Source organism: Nannospalax galili, unplaced genomic scaffold, assembly GCF_000622305.1.
Source record: "Nannospalax galili isolate Female #2095 unplaced genomic scaffold, S.galili_v1.0 scaffold833, whole genome shotgun sequence".
Lineage (NCBI taxonomy): Eukaryota > Metazoa > Chordata > Mammalia > Rodentia > Spalacidae > Nannospalax > Nannospalax galili.
In genome coordinates this window covers 606,560-619,180 of record NW_008333374.1, presented here as the reverse complement: position 1 = coordinate 619,180, position 12,621 = coordinate 606,560, and the positions used below count along the sequence as shown (strand labels likewise).

At 51.9% G+C, this 12,621-nt stretch overlaps 1 protein-coding gene across 1 annotated transcript; it reads right to left on the bottom strand.

The window, feature by feature from the left end:
• Positions 1-1,494: 1,494 nt before the first annotated feature.
• On the bottom strand, positions 1,495-12,291 carry Haus5 (HAUS augmin like complex subunit 5). The gene is made up of 19 exons (XM_008828026.2): positions 12,125-12,291; positions 11,418-11,480; positions 11,291-11,323; positions 11,135-11,159; positions 10,736-10,841; positions 10,497-10,656; positions 8,569-8,638; positions 8,403-8,485; positions 7,407-7,464; positions 7,115-7,239; positions 6,894-6,957; positions 6,659-6,789; positions 6,286-6,448; positions 5,045-5,125; positions 4,838-4,968; positions 4,187-4,295; positions 3,974-4,103; positions 1,944-2,076; positions 1,495-1,818 (listed from the first exon to the last, which is right to left on the bottom strand). The coding sequence occupies exons 1-19, from the start codon at positions 12,220-12,222 to the stop codon at positions 1,701-1,703; spliced, it is 1,881 nt and encodes a 626-aa protein (XP_008826248.1). The 5' UTR covers positions 12,223-12,291; the 3' UTR covers positions 1,495-1,700.
• Between the last annotated feature and the right edge of the window lie 330 nt (positions 12,292-12,621).

Sequence of the window (12,621 nt, the reverse complement as noted above, 5' to 3'; positions counted from 1 at the left end):
TAACAGACGTTTGTTTGCCATAATGTGGGTGCTGAGAACCAAACCCAGGTTCTCTGCAAGAGCAGCCAGTGCTCTTAACTGCTGAGCCATCTCTCCAGCCCCCTTTATTAAAATTTAAAATTATTTATTGTGTCCATGTGCATACCATAGCATTTGTGTGGAGATCACAGGACAACTTTCAGGGGTCTCTCTCTCCTTCTACCAGAGATCAAACTCAGGTTGTCAGGCTTGGCTGCAAATTCCTTTACCTGCCAAGCTAACTCACTGGCCTCCTTTTAATTTGTTTGGAATTTGAGAATTATTGGGATATGTATATGTGTATATATATAAAACAAAATATTAGATCAATTTCCTAGGTTAAACTACAAATATCTCAGATTAAAATATCAAAAAATCAGGCTGGGCGTGGTGGCGCACGCCTTTCATCCCAGCACTTGGGAGGCAGAGGCAGGCAGATCTTTGTGAGTTCAAGGCCAGCCTGGTCTACATAGTGAGTTCCAGGACAGCTGGAGCTAAAAGGAGACCCTGTCCCAAAAAAAAAAAAAAAAAAAAAAAAAAGTCGAAAAATAAAAGCTGTAAAACCTGTAAGACCTGTGCTACAGTTTGAATCTGAAATGGCCTCCACAGGCTTATGTTTGAACAGCCTGGATATGGGTACTGTTCTGCAATTAGTGACCCTTTGGGACAAGGGGCCTGGCTAGTAGGAGCGAGCCTTGAACACTGCCTCTATCTCTGGTTCTGACTCAAGTGCTCTGCCTCTAGATCCACCAAGATGCGAACAGGCCATGCCTCAGGCTCCCACCACTGCAGACAGTTACTTCAGCTGTCATACCTTTCCCGCCAGGACACACTGTCCCCTCTAAAGTAAACTGTGAGCCCAAATAAACCTCTCCTCTCTTAGCTTGCATCTGTCAGTTATGTTGTTACAGCATAGAGTGGAACTCTATGGAACTAATACAACCTTGTAATAAAAACACCAGGAAGGTAGAGGCAGGAGGATCACGACTTGGAGGCCAGCCTGGGCTACATCCAGACTCTGGTCTTTGAACCCTAGAACAAACTCTCATCTCCTGTTTCACCCCTTATACCTATGATCTCCAGTGCTCCTTCGACACACCCACCTGCAGTCCTTCCGCAGGGCCTCCAAAATACCCAGCGCTGAAAACCTCACGCCCTGCTTCATTTCCCCATGGCAGATAGGTTCCACCACACCATGCAGTCCCTCCGCTTGCCTGCCAGCCATCTAGCTGGCCTAAGCTATTAGGTCCCCGAAGGCTGAGGCTTTGATCCGTTATGTTCAGTGCTTGAATGCTCAGTCCCACCTGCTAAGGGCGAAAGTGAAGTAGGGATTTAAGGGGTACCTGGGTGTTGGTCCCGAGTACTCTCTTCTCTAGGCTTTGGTGAGACAAGAGCAGGGGTGAGAGCTGGGGAGAACCACAGAACAGCCGGAGGGGAGTGTCTATGTGGAGACAATGAGCTGACAAACCCTAGTGACACTTGTTTTCAAATGGTTTATTGAGGGAGGGGAAGTATGGAGGTAAAGTCCTATTTATTTTTGAGACAGGTTCTCACTATGTAGTTTGGAACATGCTATGTAGCCCAGGCTGGCTTGGAACTCAACAGCATTCCAATGGCCTCAGACTCCTACGTGTGTGCCTCCAGGCTAAATGTGTAAGTCTCGACTCTGCTGAGCCACCTCTTCATTTGCACAGCTGCTGCAGTGCCCCCTGAGCTTGGACCCAGCGCAGCTGCCACTGGGACAAGGACAGGCCCTGGCAGAGCTCCCCGGAGAGGGCAACTTGGCCTGGCTGCTCCCACCTGGGGAAGGATACAGTTTGAGAGGAGGGCCAGTCCTCTAGACCCTCCCCCACCATTATGGCTCTAGCCGTGAGCCCCCTCCACCACATATGCAGTTTCCGCATGCCCTCAAGCCCCCAGCTCACCAATCCCCCACAGTCCCCTGCAGCTCCGGGATTCGCTCCAGCGCCTGTTTAAGCAAGTTCTCCAGCCTCTTCAGAGCTTGCCCCATACCTTCTTTCTGCTCCTTCTCTTGGGTCACCTGGAGTTGCAGCAGCTCTGGAGGTCAGAAGCCAGCAGACAGCACTGAGTCCTCTAGCTGGGCAGAGCCTTGCACCCAAAGGGTCAGCAAGTCTCCAGTCACCATTTCTCCCAAACCTGTGTCTCTTGGATCCCCATCTCCAGGACACCACCTCCAAGGCTTCATCCTGGATGCCTTCCTCTCCCACTCTAAAGCCTATCAAACACCATGACCCACTCCTGCAGTGCCTCAGTTTCTCTTCCTCCTGTTTTCCCTAAGGCCTCCTTCCAGGTTCCAGGCTCCCACTCTGGACGCCCTCTACATGGCAGCCAGGGTGATCTTCCTGAAGCTCAACCTGATCCTCCCTCTTGTTCCCCAGGCAGAGTCCAGGCTTCTCAGCCTGGCATTTGATAGCTTGCATTATGCGGTCCCTAGTCCCTTTTCTTGGAGTTAAACCTGTCCTAACCCCAGGGCCCACATGAGATTGTTTTTGAGGGTCTCATGTAGTTCAGGGTGGTCTCATGCTTGCTATGCAGCCAAGGATGACCCTGAGCTTCCGATCCTCCTGCCTCAGCCTCCCCAATACTGGGACTGCAGGCCTGTGCCGCTTTGTCTAGTTTTGCGGTACTGCTTACTGAACCGAGGGCTTTGTGATGGCCAGGCAAGCAGCCCTCTGAGCTGCACCTGCAGCTTCTTTGGGAAGCATCCTCATCCTTCCTAGCATCCCTCATCCCAGGTACTTCTCAGCCTGCTCCATCCCTTCATTTTGGCAGGGTTTCCCCTGGATGGTGAATGGGCCTAGTCCGTCTCCATGTGCAAGAACAGGGCCCCACTCAGACCACATGCAGATGGAAGGTGGTCTCTGAGCTCCCTGCCTGTGACCTCTATCATGACTCCTGTTCTTTAGCTCAGCCTGATGCCAGAGGGAATTTGTCATCATGGTCTGATGGGATAGCAGGCAGATAAGGAACTCTGGAACTTGAACTCTGGGAGCTTGCTGATGGGCTGGCGTGGGAGTTAGGGAGTTGGGGGAGTTAAGCCTAGTTTCTCCCGGGGTGAGGATCATTTAGTGAGGACAAGAAACTAGGAAGGAAGGGAACAAAATTATTCTTTAGAGTAGAGGGAGCCAAAAGTTGTTACAGATGTGTTAAGAGTTCAAGGTACCCATGAGGCCAGGTGTGGTAGTGCAAGCTTCTAACCCCAGCATGAGGGACGCTGAGGCAGGAGTGTTTAGTTTGAGAGGATTGTAGGCTGCCTAGCCAGACCTTGCCTCAAGAAACAACAGCAACAAAACAACAAAAACAAAGCAATGACAAAAGAATACACTCTGGGCTGACGAGATGGCTCAGCGGGTAGAACTTGCTGCCAAGCCCAACAACCTGAATTTGATCCCTAGGACCCACACTGTAGAAGGAGAGCCGACTCCCACAAGCTCTCCTATCTCCACAAGCATGCTGTGGCAATATGCACACATTAGAATAAAGAACACATTCCAGTGGTGATGAGTGAGCAACTAGATGGGTTGTGCAGTCTTGTGGTTAGGAGCACAGACCCATGTCTTAGTACCTGGGTTTGTGCTAGCCAAATGATGCGCAGGTACTTGTGAGGCTGTGGCAAGAGGATCTCGAGTATGAACTCACTGGGTTACACAGTGAGTTCCAGACTAACCTGAGCTATATACCAAGACCTTGTCTCAAAAGCCAATAAAAACAAACTAATTGACCCTCATTCTACCATGCCAGCAGGCTTCTAAGCCTTGTGCAGTTGGGCTCCCTGCTCTGTAAACAGGGATCGGCAGTGAGACTGCATGGGTTTGCTGTGCTGGAGGAACAAGCGCACTGTGGTAAGTGGTGGGGGTTCTCATCACTACAGGAAAACCATGGTGGCAGGAACAGGTAGAAATGCTGGCTATGGGAAGCAAGCAGGGTAGCGTACGCTGGGTGGATGATTCCAAAGGCAAACTCGTCTTCCTCTGGAGATCTCCTCCTTGGAGACTCCACTGGTCCTGAAGAAACAGAAGGTCTTGGCGGAGAGAGGCAGCTTTTGGAAGCAGCAGTTCTGGTGCCTGGAGGAAAGGGGATGTTTGGTCACCTTGGCCAGGGGATGGGATGGGGACTGGCAGACAGACCCCAGGGGATAGGCACTCACCTTCCCCGCAGGCAGCCCTAGTGTGTGGCTCAGTGGAATGAGGCTGGAACCTCTTGGAGTGGTGGGGTGCAGCTGATGGATAGATAGGGTCCTGGACAGCGGCTTTAGCCTGGGACAGAAGGTGTGGAAGCACTGAGAGGAGGGCTGGATTTCTAGACATTTTGGGAGCCCAAAGACTTGTAGGTTGGTCTAGAGACTAGCAGGCCAGATCAGGGCTGATGATTTAGGGGTGAGGCTTGGTAGTCTGGGGGTTCTGTGGCTACTCTTGTGTCTGTGGTGTGTATATGCAGGTACAGGTGCACACGTGTGTACAAGCATATGGAAGCCCAAGGTGGACACCAGGTGTCTTTCCTCATTCTCCACCTTTTTCTTGAGACTGGGTCTCTCCTCCCATGGAACCTAAAGCTTATGGGTTTGACTAGGCTGGCCAATGGACTTCAGTGATCTGCCTGTCACTCACTGCCGTGCCTGGCATTTTACATGACTTCTGAGGATCCAAATTCAGGTCCTTGTGCCTGGGTGGCAGGTACTTTACCAGCTGAGCCATCTCCCCAGTCCTGGGGCTATTCTTTTAGACAGTGTTTTGGAAGGGACAGTCACCCATGGCAGAGGACATGGGATTGGCTCCAGTCTCACTCTTCAGCATGATACCATAGCAGGGGACCCAGCAGAATGTGAGGCAGATGTCGGGCTTCCTCCTCCAAGCAGCGGAGAAACTCCTGGCTCTGGGGTGCTACTGCCTCAGAGATGGGGATGACCCTGTGCTGAATCAGAGCCAGTACCTGTGGGATGGAGAGAATGGGTGGTGTAGCCTGGGTCCACCTGCCCCAGCCAACTCTTGCCCCACAGCCATCTTACCTCTTCTGGACCCTGGGCCAGGCGGGTCTTGCTGGCTGAGTTTCCTTTGATGAGCAGGCGGATCTGTTCCTGGGTCTCTTCCTGGGGAACCCAGAGCCACCGATACCAGCTTTATGTTCTTCCCACTGCCCAGGGCAGTGCACCCCTTCATCCAGGGTACTGGTCCTGTTTCCTCCTGGGAGTCTCATCCTGCATCTCCCTTCTCTCAGAGGTCCAGTCTGTCCAGCTGTTCTTCCTTCTATCCTCCCTCCCTCCCCTCCCCTCTCTTTTCTTTTCCTCACTTTCCTTCCCTCCCATTCTTTTTTGTTTCTTTGAGACAAAGTCTCATGTAGTCCAGGCTAACCTTGAGCTTCTGATATTCCTGCCTCTACCTCCCAAGTGCTGTATTATAGGTATGTGTCACCATGCTAAGCTTGAGGATTAGTGTTTTTTGTTTTTGTTTTGAGACAGGATCTCCCCTGTAGCCCCAGCTGACCTGGAACTCACTATGTAGACCAGGCTGGCCTCAATCTCAGAGATCAGCCTGCCTTTGCCTCCTAGTGCTAAGATCAAAGGTGTGCATCAGCACATCCAGCTAGAAGATCAGGTTTATTTTATTTATTGTATTTTATTTTTTTGTTTTTTTTTGTCTTTTTGAGACAGGGTCTCCCTGTAGCCCCAGCTGTCCTGGAACTCACTATGTAGACCAGGCTGGTCTTGAACTCATAGAGATCCGCCTGCCTCTGCCTCCCGAGTGCTGGGATTAAAGGTGTGTGCCACCACGCCCGGCTATTTTATTTATTTTATTTTATTTTGAGACAGGATCTCCCCGTAGCCCCAGCTGACTTGGAACTTACTATGTAGACCAGGCTGGCCTTGAACTTACAGAGATCCATCTGCCTGCCTCTGCTTCCTGAGTGCTGGGATTAAAAGCAGGTGCCACCATGCCTGGCTGATCAGTTTTTTGTTTTTTAATATTTTACTTATTATTTTTATGTGTATGAATGTATTGCCTTCATGTATATAAGTGCACCTGTGGTGTGCAATGCTCATGGAGGTTAGAAGAGGATGTCAGATTCCCCGCAACTGGAGTTATGGACAGTTGTTAGCCACCATATAGGTGCTGGGAACCTGGGTCCTCTGCAAGAGCAGCCAGTGCTCTTAACCACTGAGCCCTCTCTCTAGCCCCCGGGGATCATTTCTTGATCTTCAAGTCCCACACCTCCACTCTGGCCTTCCATCAGCCTGGAGCCATGTCTTACCACCAGCTGGCGCCACTGCAGGATTCGCTGCTGCTTAGCCTGCAGCTCGCGAAGCAGAAGTTGCCGGTGCCCAACTGCATTCCCTAGTTCCTGGCTCTGGGCACGAAGGGCCTGGAGCTCTGCCCACAAGCCACAGCCCCGAAGCCCCAGCAGCAGAGCCTTCCTGGAGGATAAGCAGAAGAGAGCAAAGGGAAGGGACTGGCAACCACACCGGGAAGAAAGGCAAGATCTTCAGAGACACAAGGAACCACAAACACAGGGAGACAAACACCAGGAAAGGGAAGCAAGGGAGCTCTGGCGGTAGACCATGTCCGACATCCCCAGACACGTGAGAGAGAGGGCCTAAGGCCTCTGCTGACGGAAGCCCCCTCACCTCTCACTGGATCCCAGGTGACATCTCTCCACCTCTTCCACTAGGCCCTTGAGGTGGCCAGTCAGGACTTGTCGCTCACTCAGGAGAGTGCTCCTCTGGGTGACTAGAGCACCCACTGTTTGCCAGCCCTCCTGGGGGTACAAAGTCTGTGAAGTCTGTGTGGACATGGCCTGTGGTGGTGGTGGTGGGGGTGTCCACCACCTAAGTGGGTCTTGGGAAGGTGCCTTGGGGTTACCTGGATGAGATGAACAGTGGATGGCAGGGTCCGGCTGGAGTCTGATGGGTCCAGTGCCTGGGGCCTAGGGTGGAGGCAGAGCAGAGGAGGGAGCAGCCCTTTATCTTTGCCTTGGTAAGTGGGGGTAGCCAGTATTAGCCCCCGCTGCTGCTACTGGCAGTATTCAGTTCCATCCCACCTGCAGGTGCTTGCTCCTGACTGTGGGAATATGCACTCCATACCTGGGTATCTCCACATTATTCAGCCCATCCTCGCTACACAGGGAGCGGATCTCTGCCTCCCGCTCTGCAGCCAGGTACTCCAAGGCAGCCAGGACGTGGCCTGCGGGGTGGTTTGTCAGCAGTGTCTGGTGAGGATAAGGGGGAAAGTCAGGGCAAGTCTGTGGTGTAGGGTTGTAAGCCAGGTCCCTGGGGAAATGACTTAGGGATGAAGGGTCAGGGGTTGGCAACCTGAGGTTTGATCCTGGGGTGTCAGAAAAGGAGGTGGCCTTTCCTGAGAGCCCTGCCCTCTCACCTCCACTGAGCTGAGCCACTGCTGGTAGGAAGTTCCAAAGTGATCATCATAAGGGCTTCTGTGGAGTTAGGGAAGGGGACAGAGAATACCATAGGACATACCAATCACCTCTAATTATCACTGCTATACCTAGGAAGGGGCTACCACTATCCTCAGTATATAGGTGAGGAAACAATCCATTATGCTTGCCAGACTTCAGTTCCTGTTATACCTCCTACCTTCCTGGCCTTGGGGCCTTTACATGTTCTGCCTGGGACACCATTTTTTTTTTTTTTTAATTAAAAAAATTCTATTCTTTGGTAACTTCATACATATATAAATCTTAATTTTTTTTTTTTTAATGTGGTTGCTGGAGAGATGGCTCAGTGGATAAGAGCATTGACTGGTCTTCCAGAGGTTCTGGGTTCGGTTCCCAACACCCACATGGCAGCTCACAACCTTCTGTGGGTATGCACACACATGGGACACTTACATATATGCAGGCAAAACAACCATACACACAAAATAGAAAATTTAAAAACTCTGTGTCTGTTTGTGCAATACAGGCAATGCCCACAGAGGCCAGAAGAGGGCATTGGATTCTGTGGAACTGGAGTTACAGATGGTTGTCAGCTGCCATGTGGGTACTGTGAACTGAACCCAGGTCTTCTGTAAGAGCAACCAGTGATCTTAACCACTGAGCCATCTCTCTATCTCCAGCCTCCCTGGAACACCTTCTTGACATGTCACCCTAAGAATCCTCACCAAACCCAACTCCTCTCTGCCCTCAGTGCTGCCTAAGGGCCTCCTCTGGGTGCCTAGAGCCTCAAGCTTCCCCACCCCCAACAGCCCTGACAACCTGGCTATCACTACCTATGGGGGGGGGCGGGTCTGTCTCTTCCTCTTCTCAGCCTGGAATCCCTCACAGAGCAGGGATTGGAACTGACACAGTTCAGCCACCTCCCACCCCCAAAGTCCAGGTTCTTGGCAGGGTCCCTAGAGCCTGAGGACACTCACAGGGGACTGCCTCCCTTGGCCTGGGGAATCAGAAGGTTCTGTAGGAACTGGGTCCGGAGGGAGCAGGCTGTCCGAACATCACGCTAGGGAGAAGAGGATGTGGCATGAAGGGGATCCAGGCCTCTGGCTTGACCCCAACTCCTCACAGCATGGCTCAGACTCTTACCAACACTTCAGGCTCCAGGGCCAGGGTTGCTGACATCAGGGGTCCAAAGGCCACGTCCACTTTAGCTTTCCTGGAAGGAAAAGTACAATGTGGGGTGGGTCTCAGGGAAAGCAGATGTCTGTGCTCCATCCCCTATGACTGTGAGCATGGCTAGCCTCAGGGATTGCTGAGCCTGGCTCTCATGAGCTACCTCCAAGATTAGGCCTGTCATCTCCTATATTAGCCTCCTCATTTATCTCCTATCCTATCACTTGGAGGCTGAGACGGGAGAATCATTAGAAGCTAACCTGAACTAAGTTCCAGGTCAGCCTGGAACTCTGAATGACACTCTGACTCAAATCAACAACAAAGCTAGATTTAGTTGGGCTTGGCATGGGTTTGTCATCCCAGTAACTTGGAATGCCTGGCACAACGTCCTGGGCTACAAAACAAGTTCAAAGCTAGCCTGGGCAACTTGGTGAGCCTCAAAATGTGTTTTTTCTCCCTGTAGCCCCAGCTGGCCTGGAACTCACTATGTAGAACAGGTTGTCCTTGAACTCAGAGATCCATCTGCCTCTCCCTTCCGAGTGCTGGGATTAAAGGCCTGTGCCACCACGCCTGGCTAATTCTTAAAATTTATACAAAGTTAAAAAAGGAGGATGGGGGCTGGAGTGATGGCTCAGCAGTTAAAAGCGCTGGCTGCTTTTGCAGAGGACCTGGGTTCAGATCCCGGCATCCACATGGTAGCTAAAAATCATCCATAACTCCAGTTCCAGGGGATCCAATGTCCTCTTCTGGCCTCTGTGGCACTGTGTGACATGGGTGTACCTACATACATGCAGGCAATACACCCCTACACATAAAATAAAAATAATAATAATTTAAAAAAAGTAGGGGCTGGAAAGATGGCTCAGCGGTTAAGAGCACTGACTGCTCTTGCAGAGGACCCAGGTTCGATTCCCAGCACCCACATGGCGGCTACGAACCGTCCTTAACTCCAGTTCCAGGGGAATCCGAAGCCCTCTTCTGACCTGTGCGGCACTGCACGACACGGGTGCACTCACATACATGCAGGCAATACACTCCTACACATAAAATAAAAATAATAAAATGTATTTTTAAAAAAAGTGGAAAAGGGTAAGAGGTATAGCTCAGTGGCAGAGCAGTTGTCTAGTATGTGTGAGGCTCTAGTGCCTAGTACCACAACAAAAAACACCCTCAGGAAATCTAAGGAGAGACAGGGCATTGGGCACTGCTATAGTTAACAGACATCTTCCAGGTTGACATGACTAAACTCACCTAAGTATGATACCTACCGTAAAGGATGGAATTAGTATCAGCCCTGTTCCATAGATATTGGAAACGAAGGCACAAAGACCCCAACAAAAGTCACAAGGCTCCAAGTAGCCAAACCAGGGCAAGAGCAGTCTCAGAGTGAAACTCCAATGCCTACATGGCCCTGTCCACCTTTCTAACCATACCTCCTCACATTGCCCCTCAGGCCAGCAAGGGTTGGGCTACACTACCTCCTGGCTGTCCATCCCCTAGGCTGAGTTCCAGCCTCCATTCTTGCTATGGAGACTCCCCTGCAACTCAAATGTTACCTCTTAGGCCCAAAGTACACCCGTTTCCGTTTATCATATGGCCTTTTCTTCCCATAGCTCCACCTGAAAGTATGGGACGTTTCCCAGGCTACCACCTGTCTTCTCTGCAAGACCATAAGCTCTAGGAGGGTGAGGACTTGTCCTGCATACACAGTTGTTTTCCCAACGAGGATGTTTAGATGTCTAGTTGGCACCATAAATCCAGGTGCCTAGAATGATAAAACTTACTGTCTGAATGGACCTTATGTTATGTGTGGAAGCTCAGAATTCTAGAAGCAGGAAGAGACCAGGTAGAGCACTGGTGTCTCTTAAGGAGAATGTCTGCCTTCCCTGGCAGAGTCCCACCTCTCCATGTCCTGCAGGCGCCTGAGCTGATTCTGCAGCCTCTGTATGGGATCTCGAAGCCCATGTTGATGTCTTCGCACGGCCCCAGCTTGGGCCCGGAGGAGGATAGCTTGATACTGGGTGTCTCGAAGGCTTTGCAGTGCCTTCTCCATGGCCAAGTCTGTGGGAAACAGGGGTGGCCTATCAGCTCCTTCCCACCCCTGGGTTTCCCTGCCCATCTGTCTGGTCCCAAGAGTCACCCTGAGCCTCAGTCTCGTGCTCCATCAGCTCCAGGCTCTGGTCTAGCTCTTGGATCTCAGCCCGCAGGCGGGCCACAGTGGCTTCCAGCTCCAATTTCCGACGGACCTGGTGGGATCAGGTACAGGGTCAGATAGTCAAATGCTTGGACTCATGGGGGCTTAGTCTCGTCAGACCACCTTTTGGGAGGCAGTAGGCTCCTCATCTGCTGGGGGTGGGTAGGTAGCAGGGTTTTTTCCTAGGCAGTTTCTGGGACCAACATAGATGCGTTAAGAATCTAGCTGGCTCTCTCCTTCCTCTTGGGAGAGCCCCCAGCATACCCAGCACCTGCAGGGCCTACAGCAAAATATTTGCTTGTTATTTTTTGGATGAAAGAGGATCTTAAAGCACAGGTTTCTCACCTCTGGACTGTCCTGGTGGCCATACCTGAAGAAATGAGACCAGATTTAGGAGATGGCTGGGCTTTCAGGTAGAAGGCAGAAAGTGGAAGCGGTGGGTATAGGCATGCCAGACAGGGCCAGGAGAGATAGGAAAGGATGACTTTGAGAAGCAGTTACCAGAGTAGGTTTCCCCGGATCTTCTTGATACTCCTACATGGGAGAGGTGGAGGGAGAGGGGTTGGGGAGGGCCTAGCCCATACCCCTGCCCCTTCCCTGCCCCTTCCTCTGCCCTAGCTTGGCTTACCTTTGACTCCGCACGTGCTGCATGATGTAGGCCCAGATGTCAGCCCCTTGGCCCAGACACAACCTGAAGGAACACAGTATAAGGTATGCCTAGGGCATCACCCAGGCAGAGAACTCTCCACTATTCATTGCTTAATGGTGATGGGAAAGTCTATTAGGGAGTTCTCATTTCTGGAAAGGGGAGGCCAGTGCTATTGGGGAGGGGTCACTGAGACAGTGGGCTTCTCACTGTGTGGGGATATCTTCATTTCATGATGCAGTTTCCTTTTCTCCTAGGAGAGGGTTACCTGTGGTCACTTCCAGAGGTGGGGTGAGAGGTCTCCCCACTGGGAATGCTTTCTCATAACAGGACAGTTATTCCTACAGATCGTCCCCAAGAGGCTGGCCATTGCTGACTCCCCTTGTTAGGGTGGAACTGACAGAGATCCCCACCTCTGCAGGGAGAGCCTTCCTCAGGAAGCATAAGAGTGTGTGGGGGTGGGGTCTTCATTAACTCTTGGACGATCTTCACTGGTGCCAGGGATCCCGCTTTGGGCAGCTTCCCAGGGTCACCGCCCAGGCTCCTCACTCAACTCCGGGACTCTACTACTCAGGGTGGGGCGCCCTCAGTAACCCGGGGGCTCACGTCCTGGGCGAGGGGTGGGGCTCTTACTCCCTGAGTCTCTATTTCCAGGATGGGGGGGGTCCTTACCCGCTGCGCCACCTCACCTGCGCAGCGTCGACTCCGGGGCGCGGGCCGCCTCGGGTACCCCCATTTCCTCCGCCGCCCAGCAACCTAGCTCCCGCGCCTCCTGAGCTAGCTCCATGACAGTGCCAGAGGCAGCTGCAGCAACTACAGCAGCAGCTTCCCGCACTCTCTTCAAGTATGGCGCCCACCTCTGACGTCACGAGGGCGCCATCGGTGAAGTCACAAGTGCTAGGCAGACTGCGCGCCCCGGCGCTGCTAGGTCTTGGAGCTGTGCGGCTGTGTCTTGCTGCTTTCCCAACTCCAGTCCCAGTGAGTGAAGATGAATAGGACAGGGCGAGGTGGTTGGTGGCTTGCCATCGTTCTCTCACTCACCACTGTTCCGTAAGAGACAAAAGGTCCTGAAAACTTCCCTTTAATTTTTTGAAAAATGAGACTTTCATCCTAAGAGGATGTGAACCAAGTGAGGAGAGACGCTGGATTTGCTGCTCGCTTTATTAAATATATATATATATATATA